Raw genomic sequence first — 15,254 nt, 5'->3', positions numbered from 1 at the left:
TACGGTGACGTCACAAGAGAGCGTGAATGCTCGGCGATAATTTATGACATCGCACCCGTACAGCTTTCTGTTGCTAAACCATACCAGTACGCAGACGCGTTCTAAATCGAAAGACATAACAATGAAGAATGTTAAATATGAAGGGAAACAGTGCGATATTTTTGCGCTGGACACCTGTGAAATGTGGCCACAATGACCACATTGCCACTCGCTTGTAATCTACTTGCAAACTATCGTCTCATAACAGCTGCCTACGGAAGCTTAGTCGAATCCTGCAGTCGCTTAAGCCTCACCTGGCAAAGACATGGCAAAAAAGCAGATTTTTGCAGCCCTCCTTGTTGCCAGTTTTATGACACTTTTGAAACGTACACATAGCGGCTACGGTCATGTCTTCATTGAGGCTCCGGAGATGAGGAAGGTAAGGCCCATTCTGTAATTCTAAAGTGACTGTGCTACCTGAAAATACAGGACTATTTCATTTTCGTAGCACAAATTATACTCTATGGCAGTATAGCGGGTGACATCTGGTTAATATTCTTTTCGGAATCGTTGTTTTTTAATCCTAAATGAGTCTTACACCTAACTGCCTGTGCACGAAAATAAATTATGAGGGGAGAGATGAGCACACGAGTCCCGACCTTAGTACTCGGGTGCACAATTTAAACTTTAATCAGATACGAAGGTAGAATGTAGAATTTGCCACTAACCACCAAATTTCATCAAACATTAGAGTAAATTAGCTTGTTAGTACGTATTGTTAGTCTTAAAAAGCATACTGATGCCCATTTGCTTAACATTTAGGGTTCACACGTTCACTGCAATTAAAAGAAGAAAGGAAAGTAAACAGTTAATTCTTACCAAGATGGAATCAAATCTGAAACACGCTCACAATAGAGCAGTTGTGTCTTTACTACGAAGTATACTTTAAATATTCGTGTGCCTCCCTATTACATTATATTTCAATATATCCACAAATTCACTTGAAATATAAATAAAAAAGTTTCTCACAAATCGTGCCAGTTAGTTGAGGCGTGCGTGTGAATTAAAGATGGTTTTTCAGCAAGCCATAAACAATCTGCTTATGTTATTCCGCAGCTACCTGCGAAGTCGAAATGTGTTTTACTTATAATTACCTTGCGCAAAAGAAGTCACTCCAAAATGTCCACCTTATACAAAGACTTTGCAACTGCACCAAATAATTAGCGCACTTCTTATTTATTGTTGGGGGGCATTGATAAAATTTATTTGCTCTTAGATGGAGGTAATTGAGTGGACAAGCGACCTTTCCTGTGAATTCCGCAACCAAGCAGTAGAAACCTTTGCATTTTAGCCGGCAACTGGGTGCCTAATTTCCAATGAAGTTTACATTATTTACAAGGAAGTTTACAATTATATTTACTAGTTTACATTATTTCCTGACTAAGACACCACAGTACAAAATAGGTTTTATCGAATTAGGACGAACATTTAGTGCACCAGGAAGTACCGCACCTTATGGGCAAGTCAATTCACTCCTCTTGGAAACACAGTGATTTAGTGGTGGCTTTCAGTTACTACAGATTTTGTCGGTTAGGCGAGCTGTAATCTTGTTTTGCTGGTGTTATGAGCAATTACTTTTAAATATGTTGAGTTTATTCCTCTGCAAACTGGCAGCGCGAATTTGCGCTCTTCAGCGTTTGCTTTTTCGAGAACATCGTGCACATTTAGGCTAATGCAGCAGTCGATGATGCTGAACATGTAGCATAATATACATTTGTTATAGTTTGGTGATATTGATTAGGTTCGTTTTGGGTATAGCGAGACACAGTCCCTCTGAATAAGTGTACTATATTACTTTAAAAAACAATAGGAAGGTACTGTATAGGTGAAGAGAGTGTTTGCAGCCTCCACAACTCCCGCAATAAAAGCTTGAAGCAAAAACCATTGCGGCTAACTTTTATAACATGGCATTTAACATTGTTGATGAATTAGGTAGCGAAATAACGCGTTTTCTTAATTTTATGTTTACGCTACTTATCGGGGAACAATTATCTCACTCTTTTCTGCCAACAATATTATGTTAGTTGAATGCCTTCCGCAGAAATAAATGGATATTGGCGAAAAAATGTATTGAGGACCACGTATGACGCTCACGTAGTAACCAATCTTGTTGCTGAAGAATAAAACTGGTTACTGCTCTCAAGTGCTCCACGTACTACATTGTAAATTGCGAGAACATGAAGTTCAGGTTTCATTAAATCAGCAAACCATTTCTTTCCGAAGTGTTGTGCACATGGTAGGGAAAGGATCTTCTCACGTCTCGTTTCCCATAAACGCAGTCGTGAAAGAAGGAAGTCATAAATGCTCGTACGCATTTGCTGATGGCGTAAAAGGCATTCAGAGTTGGCTGTTGTAAGATCAGTGAACGCCCGTGTCGAGCTTGCAATGTGTGATTGTCGTACATTGCGCTCGCCACAATCATATCAATTTCATTATCGCTTCAGGTTTCGAAAACATCACATAACATGTTTATCTTGTTTTAAATAAATGAAGTTGTAGTAGCAAGACGTGAACAGCACGCTAAAAATTTGACTCTTCACGGTATGTTATCCGCTCCGAGAACTCTGTGTTGCCACGAAACATGGACGGGTTGGTGTGAACATCACTCAAAGCAATAAAAAAAAGTCATAAGCGTGCGATTGTATCAGAACCCACCATACACCTTATATTAGGATAGCTTCATTATAATACGAGTGATAGTGATAATCGCATAAATCTCGCTAGAGGTGTTTCTTTAATTATCTGGCATTAGACGAAGATCATGAGTGACACGGCATTCTCTAGATCGTGAATTTCGTAACATTAAGTTGAAAGGCGGCTATTATAATTTGCTCCTGTTCTTCATTGTGGTTATGTTAGCTTGACGTAAGACAGTAGCCACTATTAGCTGAGATAAAACTGCATAAGGATTTCAGCGCCTCAAATAATTAAAACTTTGCCACATCGCCGTCGTGTGCATAACCACGCAAGGGCGACAAAAATATTCCCGTGTGAAGCAACTTGATGATCCTATACTAACGTACTGTCACAGCAACCTAGCTTGCCTAATTAAACTCATTACCTGTTGGCGTGCACAGCGAATAAAAAAAGGAAAGGAAAAAGATCTGCAGAGTGCACATTAGCTTGTGGTGTAGAGCGCGCAATACATTTCCACATTACCTTCGTTGTACAAGAACACAGACATTTATAAACCAGTATAAGATTAGCACAGAATGCTGTATAATTAACTGGCCCAGTGATACTAACAATGTAGGCGCAACGAAAGCGAAACGTGCAAAAATAACCCATAGAAAGTTCCGAAACAGAGACTGTGTGGGCGAGTGCAAGACGGCCATCAAATAACAGGTTGCGCTTCTTTGCAGTAATTAGAACCATTATGCGCATTTCGTACAAAAACGTAGCATAGAAGGCCAATTTAAAATCATCTCACTTCAGTCAGCGCGTTCCACTACCTGAAAATTGTGCCAAATTCTTCCCGGTGGATCACCGACGCGTACATTTCATGCACGCCATCGACCGCACCAACGCGGCGATGGTGCTGCCACCTACAGTTAAATGTTACGACGAACGGTCGCAGCACTTTTCTGGACTACGCTTCTGATGTCCAATCCTGGGACCCGCCTACGAGACCCGAAAAGACGAAGCCATAGGGATACAGGTCCACGATGTTGCCATGGAAGTCGTCGGCATTGGCCGCTTGTATCAAGCTTGAGCGCTCTGTATCACGGTCAGCTTTGAGCGAGTTGAAAAGCCTGGCCTTTATGGCCGTGCAGCTTCCACAGAATGTCGTGGTTACTCTCGCCTCAAAGGGAGCTTCTTTGTTCACTCGGCAATAGTCACTGTCATTGTGTAGGCGGGCACTGGAGAAGTGCGCGCTCCGTGGGAAGCAATCATTTGACCAGTGCCCAGTGCCATTTTGAGGCGTAATAGCTGCAAGCGACAGGGCGCAATTGAAAAAAAAAGCCAATTTCTCAAAAAGTCATTTTCAATTTATGGCACAACAAGCATTAGGCTGTAATATAAAAAAACTATGCGCGATTAGGTATTCTTGTTTGAAGTCCTCCGTTATTGGCGGGGCTGTGAGCATCGTGTTCCTCGAGAACTGATAACGTCTGGGCTTCATGGTTTGCAACCGTTGGTTCTGTTTTAAACTGTTTTGTTATGACGCTCGCCTTCGTGCCTAGGTCTTGGTGGTCATATTACTTTTATTTGTTTTGCCGAAAACTTCCCTTCTGTTCACAGACGCTTCACTCATGTCAGCGCCCTAACGTGCCATGGTTTAGCGTCACAATCAAATTGTATATAACGACACCACAATGTGTTTCTAAGCAAATAAGCAGTATATCGCCTTTTCGTGAGAAATTACAGATGTGTTCGTGAAAACGGTCAATAATTTAGACAGATTTCCAGAGGACTAAGTTGTGTTGTTAACGTTTTGTGACCGTTATGGGAATGCCTAGGGCCTGTGCTGAATGTTTTTATGCTAACCAAACACTGATTCTCATACCATCCTTCTCTCAGTTTGTAGGCACAAGAGAACCTATATGGACGTACAGTGAGACAGGTAAAAGTCTTGTGCGATGCAAGGTGGACATAACAAGCACAATGAATAACAGAGCGGTATTATTCAGAAGAATGTACTCCTACGAGGGACAAAAGTAAGGCATTCATACCGTTGAAATCATGACGGCGTCGTGAAACATGTGCAACGTATTTAATTTACAGATATTCTACCACTCATTGGGGAGTCTTCGATAATATTTACAAAGAGAGAATGGTGATACGGCCTGCAGGTACGTCAACAAGATCCGGCGTTCTTATTGTCAGGTAATGCCTATATATGTACCTAGCATGCAGTATTAAAAAAATCACCACCCAAGTACTCCGTCCGGATGGTTAACAGCGACCCTGAAACAAGCGGCCCTGGTGTTTATCGCTGGGTTTATCCTGACGGTTCATTGAACGACGGCTTGGTAGGCAGCCGGATACACGGTATGCACTTACTACTTGTGCTCGGCTGCAGGAGCCAGTTCTTATCACCGGGTGGCAGCATCGGCACGGCGTATACGAGCTGGTTCCCGCGTCTGCTCGCGGCGTTGCCTACATATATACATACTGTATACTGCCTGCATGAGGAGTAGGTATGGCGCGTGACCTACATATTTTTGGAGCTGCAGAGAAACTACTGCATGCGCGCTCGGCTGCGATGGAGACGAATGACATTACTACTGGCGCAGCTAATCCATCATCATCTAGATAGCACAAGGCCTTTTCACTCCGATTAATGACGACATGTTACCTGGCCCGACTGCTCCGGAATCTAATAGGGATGCTCCGGAGCAGGCAATAGTGATTTTGACGTCACCGCTCGCATCACACCAATCTTGTCAATCGAAACTTTGGGTCAGGTAGCAGGACGTCATGGATCGGAGTAAACACGCCTTATGCTATCTAGGTGGTGTTGGCTAATCGCGCGCCGCTTTTTCTGTCTTTCGATTTCTTTTTTTTTTTGGCGCATGGGCATGGGGTAGTGCCGGATGAGTTTTAGGCGTGTATGCGACCGACAGGCGGAGGGACGGACGGACGGTACTTGCTGCACCAAGGACATAGGCGTCGCAGTGGTTATGGTAGGGGAGCAAGCTTCCTTGCAGCTCCAAGCCCTCCTCAACGCAGCTTTATTAAGCAGATAAGTTTATGGCTTTTGGCTTTTATACATACTAGAGGCAAATAATCACTCTGTAATTTATTCATCTGAAGGACCATATATTATCACGCTCGGTATCCAATGGTTTCGCCGAAGTCGGTCGGTCGATCGATCGCTGGTCGGGTTCTCACGGAGAAATTTGAAATATCTGGCCCCTAAAAGAAAAAGAAGAACCCCGTCTGGCGATTTCATATGCGCCCCAGCCCACCACTGCAGCAACCGGATGGTCTGATTATTAGGCAAGAGACACACTGTTTTTTTCGTCGTTGCCTGTGCAGCGCCTGTGCAATACATTTTCGATGACAGCGACATTTCCGTTCCAGTGAAAAGCCCATAAACACAGGCATGCTTCTTTCGTGCCAGCACTAACTAGCTCCTTGTGATGGTCACCAGTTGTTGATAAAGACGATTTCCCCACTGCGGTACATATCCAAAAGGCGGATTGGCCAGGAAGCAGGCGCTACATATTGTGACAATGCTAACTAGTTCTTAATGATGATCACCATGTGGCCATGAATATAATTGCCATAATATGAATCTTACCCACAAAAGGAGATTGACCGAGAAGTGAGTCCCTGCGTTGATAGTAGGGGTGATGATTTGTATACAATGCCACATATCCAAGGAGCAGGCAGTATATATTGTGCCATCGCCAACAAGCGCATTCAGAAGATCAACGTGTGTTGATCATGATAATTATTTAAAACGAAAATTTCAGAACTAACCTTTAAATACATTCCTATGAAGAAAGTTTTTTTCGAATACGAGCACCCCGTGGTACAACAGATGCATAAACCTTCTTTCTAACCTTAAGAAAAGGCTCTATCGCGCTGCTATCAAATCTCGGTCGGATAAACGTTGGTCAGCCTATAAATCTACCACCTCAACTGGCTTATCTGAAATGAAGCGATCTAAATTCTTGTTTTTTAATCGGACCCTTCCAGATATGCTAAAAAGTAACTCTAGACAATTTTGGAGTGTCATACGGGGCAATGAGCGCAGTGCAATGGCTTTGTTAACAACGGAAGGACATCCAGTGCCTGACGTAGAATGCGCGTCTGTCTTAAATGATACATTTATAAAGGCTTTTTCTCGTCCAGTAGTTACCAATGCTCAACATACCTTGCCATTACGTCATTACGTGCCCATGGACGCTATCTTTATTACTTCTGAGGGTATTCGTACAGTCATTAAGAAACTGAAAAACTCATCACCATGTGGCGTCAACAGCATCAGTACAAAATTCTTGAAAAATGCTATTGAATACTCCTCTATCATTTTGGCATGCATTTTTTCACAGTCCCTGTAGCTATCTGGCATTCCGGAAGACTGGCTGATAGGTAAGGTTGTGCCAGTTCACAAGCCTGGGGTAACACACCATCCATCAAATTTCCGTCCAATTTAACTCACATCTGTCCCGTGTAAAGTTTTTGAACACATCATCTTCACTCTTCTTGTCAATTTTCTTGAGTAGTACCAGTTTTTTACACCCTCACAACATGGCTTCCGGAGAAATTTTTCTTGCGAAACACAGCTTCTAGTCTTTACTAACGACCTGCATCATTTACTTGATTCTGGATTCACAATAGACTGTATTTTTTTAGAATACTCCAAAGCATTTCGCATGGTTAGTCATCATTTACTACTTTTTAAGCTCCGCCAGTTAAATCTAGATCCTAATGTTCTAAATTGGATTCGAGCTTTCCTTTTTAACCGTGCTCAGTTTGTTTTCGCAAATAATGTTGCTTCCCCAGTCCAGCCAGTGCTATCGGGAGTTCCCCAGGGGTCTGTATTCGGACCCTCACTTTTTTTAACTTTCATGAAGGACCTACCCGGTAACATTTCATCAAAGATTTGCCTATTTGCGGATGACTGTGTAATTTATCAGAAAATAACTAACCAAGACGATGTTGCCTTACTTCAGACCGACTTAAATACCACACATTCCTGGTGTGAAACGTGGAACATGGAATTGAGCATTTCGAAATACAAATCAATGCGCGTATCCCGCACCTTATTAGCATCACCACACTATTATCTTGATAAAACGCCTCTTGAGTCTGTTTCATCTTACAAATATCTCGGTGTTAACATTTGTAGTAACCTATCATGGAACCATCATGTGAGGCACGTCATCACCAAAGCTAACCGATCACTTGGGTACTTTCGAAGAAACTTTTATATGGCACCCCCGTCACTTAAAAAGCTTCTCTACACAACTTATATTCGTCCGTCACTTGAACACGCATCATCTATCTGGGATACCGGTGGTACTACACTGATAAACGAACTAAACCAAACAGTTTTGGTACGGAAGCTATCTAACCAGCCGTGGTTGCTTAGCGGCTTTGAATTTGCGCGGATAAGTACTAGGTCGCGGGATCAAATCCCGGTCACAGCGGTAGAATTTCAGCGGCGTCGAAATGCTATAAACCAACGTACCGTGCATGAGGGCACGTTAAAGAATCCCAGGTGGTAATAATTTTTTTCCGGAGCGCCGCGCTAAGGCGTGTGTCGTAATCGCATCGTTGTTTTGACACGCAATACCCACGAATGTTATTTTAAGATATTACCGAACTTTGGACAGCATGAAATGTTGTTATATATATTTATGTGGAGTAATATCAGCAATGTTAGCGTTGCAGATGATTTGCTGGCCTTTGATGAAGCAGTATTGATGGTGACGCTCCTTCAAACCCACATTATAGTGGTATGATGCGGCAATTGCATGAGCAGTTTAGATGGCGAGGTCTCACCAATTTGCAGGGAATTATCATTAGTACTTGCTGCAAAATATTCCGTGGCCAGCTCCATGGAATTTTGGCATGAGAAGCATTGTCCTGCGTTCAGTAGGATTTATCTGCCAAGTTTGGAAAGTGCTGCAGCTGTTTCAAAAATTCAGACAATCGAACGACTGTTAGAATTTCCTGCAAGCGAAACATTTTGATGTTCGCCATTATTCCCCCATTGCTTGAGAGTGCTCAAGGTGTTAGTATACGTCAGGATGTGTATCACGTGATCGTTTGTGCGGTGACAAGAGAAAGATGACGGCGTCACGTTGTTCTTGTCACGTGGACGTCAGTAGGAACAGTGCCATGATGAGGACGGCATGCCATATGATTTACTACACCACGTTTTAGAAACGTAACGATGCTTCTTGTTGCAACGCGGGGTAATCGCTGATCAGTGAAGTGCCGAAACCGGGCTGACGCTGAAGGTAGTATATTCAAGCAAAGCTGAAAAAATTTTTAAGTTATGTGGCTTTATGTGCTAAAACTACGATCTGATGATGAGACACGCCGTAGTGGGGTACTCCGGAAATTTGGACCACCTGGGGTTCTTGAACGTGCACCTAAATGTAAGTACACGGGTGTTTACGCATTTCGCCCCCACCGAAATGCGGCCGCCGCGGCCTGGATTCAATCCTGCGACATCGTGCTTAGCTGACCAACACCGTTGCCACTAAGCAACCATGGCGGGTTTAAGCAATATTGCAAGAAGCCACTGCGCATGCCGGTTAGAGTACCAAATGAATACTAGATCATAAAGCCATCTCTCAAAGAATAAGAAAGAAATTAAACTACAATCTTATGAGGAAGCGAGCACAATAAACTGAAAAATCGGGCAGTGATATGCAAACTACACCGAAGAGCGGTAAATATGAATCATCTTTAGCTAGTAAACGAAAGGTATATTTTTTTGTTTCTTTTCAGGTCCTATATTTTACCAAATGGAACAGCTAATATTTATGTCTAAGGACTACAGTTGTGCGGTGGTTATGACAACGTTGATCGGTACACATGTTTTCATAGGTAAGTTCTTTTTTCTAAATGTTAAAGAAATTAGTACATTTTGGGAGAAAATCGAACACATAAAAAAATCGAATTGTAAACAAAAGATGTTGCACATTGCTTCTTCAGAAACATAAGAAGTCATTGCTGGAAGATCGAGAGGGATAAAAGTGCCATATCACAGGGGTGACTGCTCATTACGGGTTACGAGCATCCACATATTCCAACTATTTCTTTAAAATTTGACAGCCGCAGTGAAGTGGCGCCCCTACTGTGTTCTTTTTTCCGAAGAGAGCAAACAATTTAGTTTTGTCACGTTTGTAAAGTAATACATATTGCTCCAGGCCTCCAGAATTTACAGTTAACAATGTTTAAATCCACAGAATGAAGAGTCAGAGAAGCGTAGTCGGAAATGGTAGATATAAGAGGTGTTATCGAATAAAAAGCCCGCCCGCCATAAAAGCTCGGTAGTTATGGCATTGCTCGGGTAAAGATAACTTCGTTGGCTAGATTGGTGCCGTGGCGGTCTTTCACGGTTCGTCACCCGTCCGCCGTCGGCGCGAAGTCGTCGACGCGAAATCGTCGACGGGGTATAAAAGCCTGTTGGTCATTATGTACTCCAGCGAACACAGCGAACTAGTCAGAGGAGGGAAAAAGGTAGGACAAAAATATTTATAGACGGACACCTACTCACAATTTAAACGAAACACAAAAATCACAAGAACACTGGCACGCAGCACTTAATCTAGATCAATGATGAAGACGAAAGAAATACAACGAACAGTTAACAGTGGATATCGAAATTAACACGACACAAAACACGCCTAACAGTGGTCAACTAAACAAAGTTAAAAAGAAAACACATGATGGCATACGCATAGCCGGGCAGCAGCAGCGAGTCGGTAAAGCGTACAACCGACGGCAGAGCTTTCCCGAAGAACGATGGCAAAGCCGATCTCGTTGCGTGGATGCAATTACTGGGCTGGGTTTCCCGGGAGTCTAGGTCTGACGTCTTCTCTCGACCGGGTTGAGCTCACATGAGGGGAACTACCGTGAGCTTCGTTGGAGAGGTTAGGATAGTCATCTCTTATGTCAACTGGGAACTCGCAGTTAAGACGCGGCTAGGCGGCCCAGGCGATACTGAACGGCACTAGCTCCTTGACGCTTCTCAGCAGATTGTAGGATCAGCTTCTAGACTGCCTAGCCCTCTCTAAAATCTGCGTTTAAATAAATTATCCTTCCACTGCTTCCCTGGGTCGGGTGTTGATGACGATCCAATCAAGTTCATGCAATTGTATCCCGGCTCATCCCAATGTATTGGCCGTGCCCCTTTTAATTAGGGCCGAGGGAGCGGGTGATTCCTGCCTGCTGTTAGAGGTCCAACATTTGTATTGCACCACACACGCGCACCCTTGAGTCCGTGGCGGGCCTCTATTGTCCGTGCACAAACACAGGAGAAATGACGGCAGCCCACCATACGGCGCCGTCGGCACACATACATGGTCAGCAATTCGTGGACGCAGGATTGCACACAGGGACCACACATTTCGGAGTATTCGCACCCTTGCTTTCTTAGCAAGCTTCTCAATGCACATGCGGGGCAGAGAATACACAGGGGTTTCTACAAGAGGCAGTCGGGGCGTCTTGGTCGCGCCGACGACAAAACGACAATCATCTCTAAACCTGTCTTCGACTTCTTTCGGCCGCTTGCCCGAGTGGCCGGCAATAACCGTCTTGCTGGCCAGTCCCTATTCCTATGACCCTTTGGCGCCCGTTGATCGGTGCATCGCCGAATGAAAAATACTGCACCGTGACACGGTCACAGCATCGTGGCTATGAAATGCGAAAACGACCACCTACTGTTCATTGGATGCACGTTGGAAGCTTAAGGCGGCCATAACTATTCTGGAAACACCCACTAGGGCGTGCCTAATGATGCGATTGTGATATGGGTAGGCAAGATACCAGAATTTACTAACAAAACATTGCAGGTATGAGTTTACGTTAGCTGCCATAAGGCAGGTGTAGTGGCGTGCAATTTGTGCTGGAGTGGACTTACATCCTGGTGATGATTTCCTGCACCTATGGACACGTGTACTTGTTTGTCGGGTGAACGCGTTTCATCGTCTAAATTTTATCGCCCGGTGAGCAAGTATACGTCTCAATATAATACATGCGAGCCCATGCTGCTGTTATTACCGTTATAATATGCCGGATAAAGACTAGAATTCTAGACATCGCCCAATGAACTTTGCTGACTGCTCTGATACTTATCTGGAAACAATGTCAGCTTTTCTGCTGCAAGAAGTTCTCAACCGTGTTCAGGTACTCTCCGTTCTTTGACCATGCACGTATGTGTGATACATTACAAAGCAAGAATGTAGGCTGTTTCGCAGTTGATCATTCATAAAGCAGGTGAACAATAGCAACATGTCAGAAAGTGACAACCACGTTAAATTACCTTCAACGTCGACTGCGCAGTTTCTGCTTAGTAACTGTTAATTTTGAACTTAGTGGATGCCGTTTAATCGCGAAGTTTGGGCACCAGACGTTATGTTCAGGACTTTCAGCGTCAATTAACTAACTACATGCTCATTATGCTCTGTGCAAAAAAGGCATCATTGGCACTAAACATTCATAAAATTCGCTTTTCAGTACACTGGACAGGTTCATTCAAAGGCATCATTCCTTAGTGATCTGCATTGACCACCTTTATTCACTGTGCCTCCTCCACTATACATATAATATTATGTATCTCGTGCATATCACGACAACAAACTTTCCTATAACAAACACAACTACAGATTTTTGAGGTTTGGATCAAGAATTAAGTTCATTTTCGAAAATTGTGTCCGTAAGTTTTGCGGCTAGTCATTTCCCAGATAATAAACGAGGAGGACCTTGATTCTCAGGCCGTGGCAATAAGTCGCTGTACCACTTCTGCAGTAATGTTTTCTTTGAACAGGGCAATGCACATCGTATGCCGCTGCCGACAAGAGGCTGCGCCACTGATTGTCATTCAGATCATCGATGGAGCTTGTATTTGAATAGCAAGCATAATTCGAATGAGAAAATAAAACTTCTGTGACTTGAAAGGTTCCCTACAGCACATGTTGGAGGCGGCCATTCAGTGTGTAGCTGGCATCGAGGTGCTCAGTACTTGCATAATTGTACCAAGTGCATTTAACTTGTCCAAATATGTAAATGCCATTTGGTTGACCCTCTTTGGAAATGTATAAAACAAGAGGACGTTCTCGTAAAGGTGAGAACTGCCGTGCCATGTTATATAAGTCCAGAATTGTGATCGCTTATCAAAAAGACAACGTAGTTACTGTAGCCATGGCTAAACTCTCTACGAGATAAAGTGAAACACTTTACAATAACTTGGTTAAATTACAATAATAAAGCCTTCAAAAAACGGCAGAAATGCACTGAACACCATATTCCCTTAAAGCTGCGGGAAAACCGTAAAGGAGTAGCTCAGAAAAAACAGACCTCATTTTCAGTACTTCCGCGGGAACGTTTATTTCCCTGATAACCATAGTCTTGCAACTTTTCAATTTGCACCGTTACCCCTATATAGCATGCGGCACAGAACATAAGCGCAACCGCACCAGATATGTGGTATGCATTTGTGGCTGACTACTTATAGTACCGAAGGCCTGTATCCTTACTTCAAATAGAAGAGAATGCTTAATACGGCATTTTATAAGGAATGCACACCCTTCAGATGTGTATTTCCTACCACGAATAATGCTTTCATCGGTGTACTTGTAATGTGTATGCAGTTAGACAACAGGTTAATTATATTTTTATGTATCCTGTTTCTTTAATTGGAAAATGTTTCTTGTTTACATAATCTATGTAGCCAATAAACAATAATCTTTTGTTCGCACGAAGGAAGTTGTTTAACACTGTTTCTTGTTTCACTAGCTCCCACCCGCTGGTACGAGCTTCGAGTGCGGAACTCTTCCATTGTGACGGGACCCCACGAGGAGTGTTTGCAAGAATTCAAGGATGTGGCGTACCCAAGGCGCATTGTCTATACACCAGATTGCCAGAGAATTGCTCTGTTCGACGATGTAAAATAGTAATAAAAATTATATGGCGCGCGGTGGAGGCCAAATGGCAGCCCACAGCTGGTGCTCCGTTATTAGCAGGTGTGAATCAGAACATTCGGAACGCTAACTACCTAAATCTGCAATATAGGAAGATTTCTAAAAACAACAGTGATTTTAATTGGATGATCCCAATAAAAAAGCCTACGGTAATACGTACAGGAGTGGTGAGAAGCTTCCAGGCCACAGCTTTCGCGAACATGTTCACTTCGTACCCATATGGCTTCTCATGCATAGAATTATAAGAGCCCCAAGGTTTTCGTGATGAGGACAAAGGGACTATTTTTCGCCACCCACAGCTTCCGAGATCCCAGATTACTCCAGGAGGTGAGTAACCTTGTATAGAGTGACCATTTTCGAACACGATGTGGCCTGGGAACTTTTGACTGCCCCTGTACATGAAGTGCTTCTATCACATTCACTGGATAACAATGCACAGCTGTCCGAGCGCATTTCTTGACAGGAACAGCTGCGTTACTTGTTTAGCTGTAATCATACCGACATATGGCGTAAACCGTTTATCCCGGAAGTGCAATCTTTTTATCTACTTTGAAGCTGTATGCTCTCCCTCCATGTCAACCTGGGCCTTCTCCAGCCCTTTCCTACATCTCCTTCAGGAAACAAGTGGGTTGTTGTCGCTACTGATTACGCGACGTGCGACGCTCTGCGCAATGACAAAATCGCTTGCGACCAGCAGTGCTACCTAAGGGATGGACTTACTGCACCACGACGTAATTTTAGTGCATGGTGCCCACGTCAATTGCTGATAGAACCTACGCCATACGCCCTTGCAATGTTCTTTTTATAATATCGCGCGAGCATCGGCCGTGAAGCCAATCTGAGCCGTGTAACGGGAGTACATCGGCGAAATGGTCAAGAGTATGCGCATGCACGTAACGCACACCCCAGTGCAAGTATCCTGGGCTGCGCTGTTCTGCTACGCTGAATCAACCCGCGTGTTATCGGTTCTTTGTCTTTTTCTTTATTTTTTATGAACACCTTACACATCCACGTGGAGCGTGTGAGCATCGAGGTTGGCGAAACGCCCAGAGACGATGATGCTTGTGAAGATATGTTTCGAGAATAGATCAATTTTTTGACTAGATAAGAAATGCAACTGCATAGCGCCAGCTGTCACGGCACGAAGCGTTGTGATCTCAGCGTCAGATTATAAATAATGCCTTTAACGTCCGCGTCAGCAGTCACATTTGCACTGGATGAGAGATGCCTCCTCGAGTTACAGATGAAATCAGAGACAAATATACAGTGTGTCCCAGCTAAATTTAGGCAGAACATTAAATATATGCGAATGACACGTATAGCTGAACAGAACAAGGGTAATGTTTTCCTCGCTTGGAAACACTCAAATTATTTTTTTTTCGTACTGCCTAATTCGATAATTATTCTGAATAATTAATCAACTTCTCAAATATTACGGTGACATGAGCTGCCAATGAGAAAACTGCAGGGCGACATGAAAAACACCCAGTACAGCTTTCTCTTACTCAATACGTGCTACATAATAGTGTTTTTCCGGGCGTGAGCCGGCTAGTACTGCCTTAAGATGACTTATCGCCCATCCATTCGTCGCGCGCCGTGCGA

At 43.5% G+C, this 15,254-nt stretch overlaps 1 protein-coding gene across 1 annotated transcript; it reads left to right on the top strand.

Moving 5' to 3' along the window:
* Positions 1 to 178: 178 nt before the first annotated feature.
* On the top strand, positions 179 to 14,118 carry LOC142586895 (uncharacterized). The gene is made up of 5 exons (XM_075697776.1): positions 179 to 418; positions 4,561 to 4,697; positions 4,765 to 4,832; positions 9,457 to 9,555; positions 13,468 to 14,118. The coding sequence occupies exons 1-5, from the start codon at positions 305 to 307 to the stop codon at positions 13,623 to 13,625; spliced, it is 576 nt and encodes a 191-aa protein (XP_075553891.1). The 5' UTR covers positions 179 to 304; the 3' UTR covers positions 13,626 to 14,118.
* The last annotated feature ends 1,136 nt before the right edge of the window (positions 14,119 to 15,254 follow it).

Source organism: Dermacentor variabilis, chromosome 7 (assembly GCF_050947875.1).
Source record: "Dermacentor variabilis isolate Ectoservices chromosome 7, ASM5094787v1, whole genome shotgun sequence".
NCBI lineage: Eukaryota > Metazoa > Arthropoda > Arachnida > Ixodida > Ixodidae > Dermacentor > Dermacentor variabilis.
Note: the sequence above shows the minus strand (reverse complement) of the source record. Positions and strands in the feature narration are given on the sequence as shown.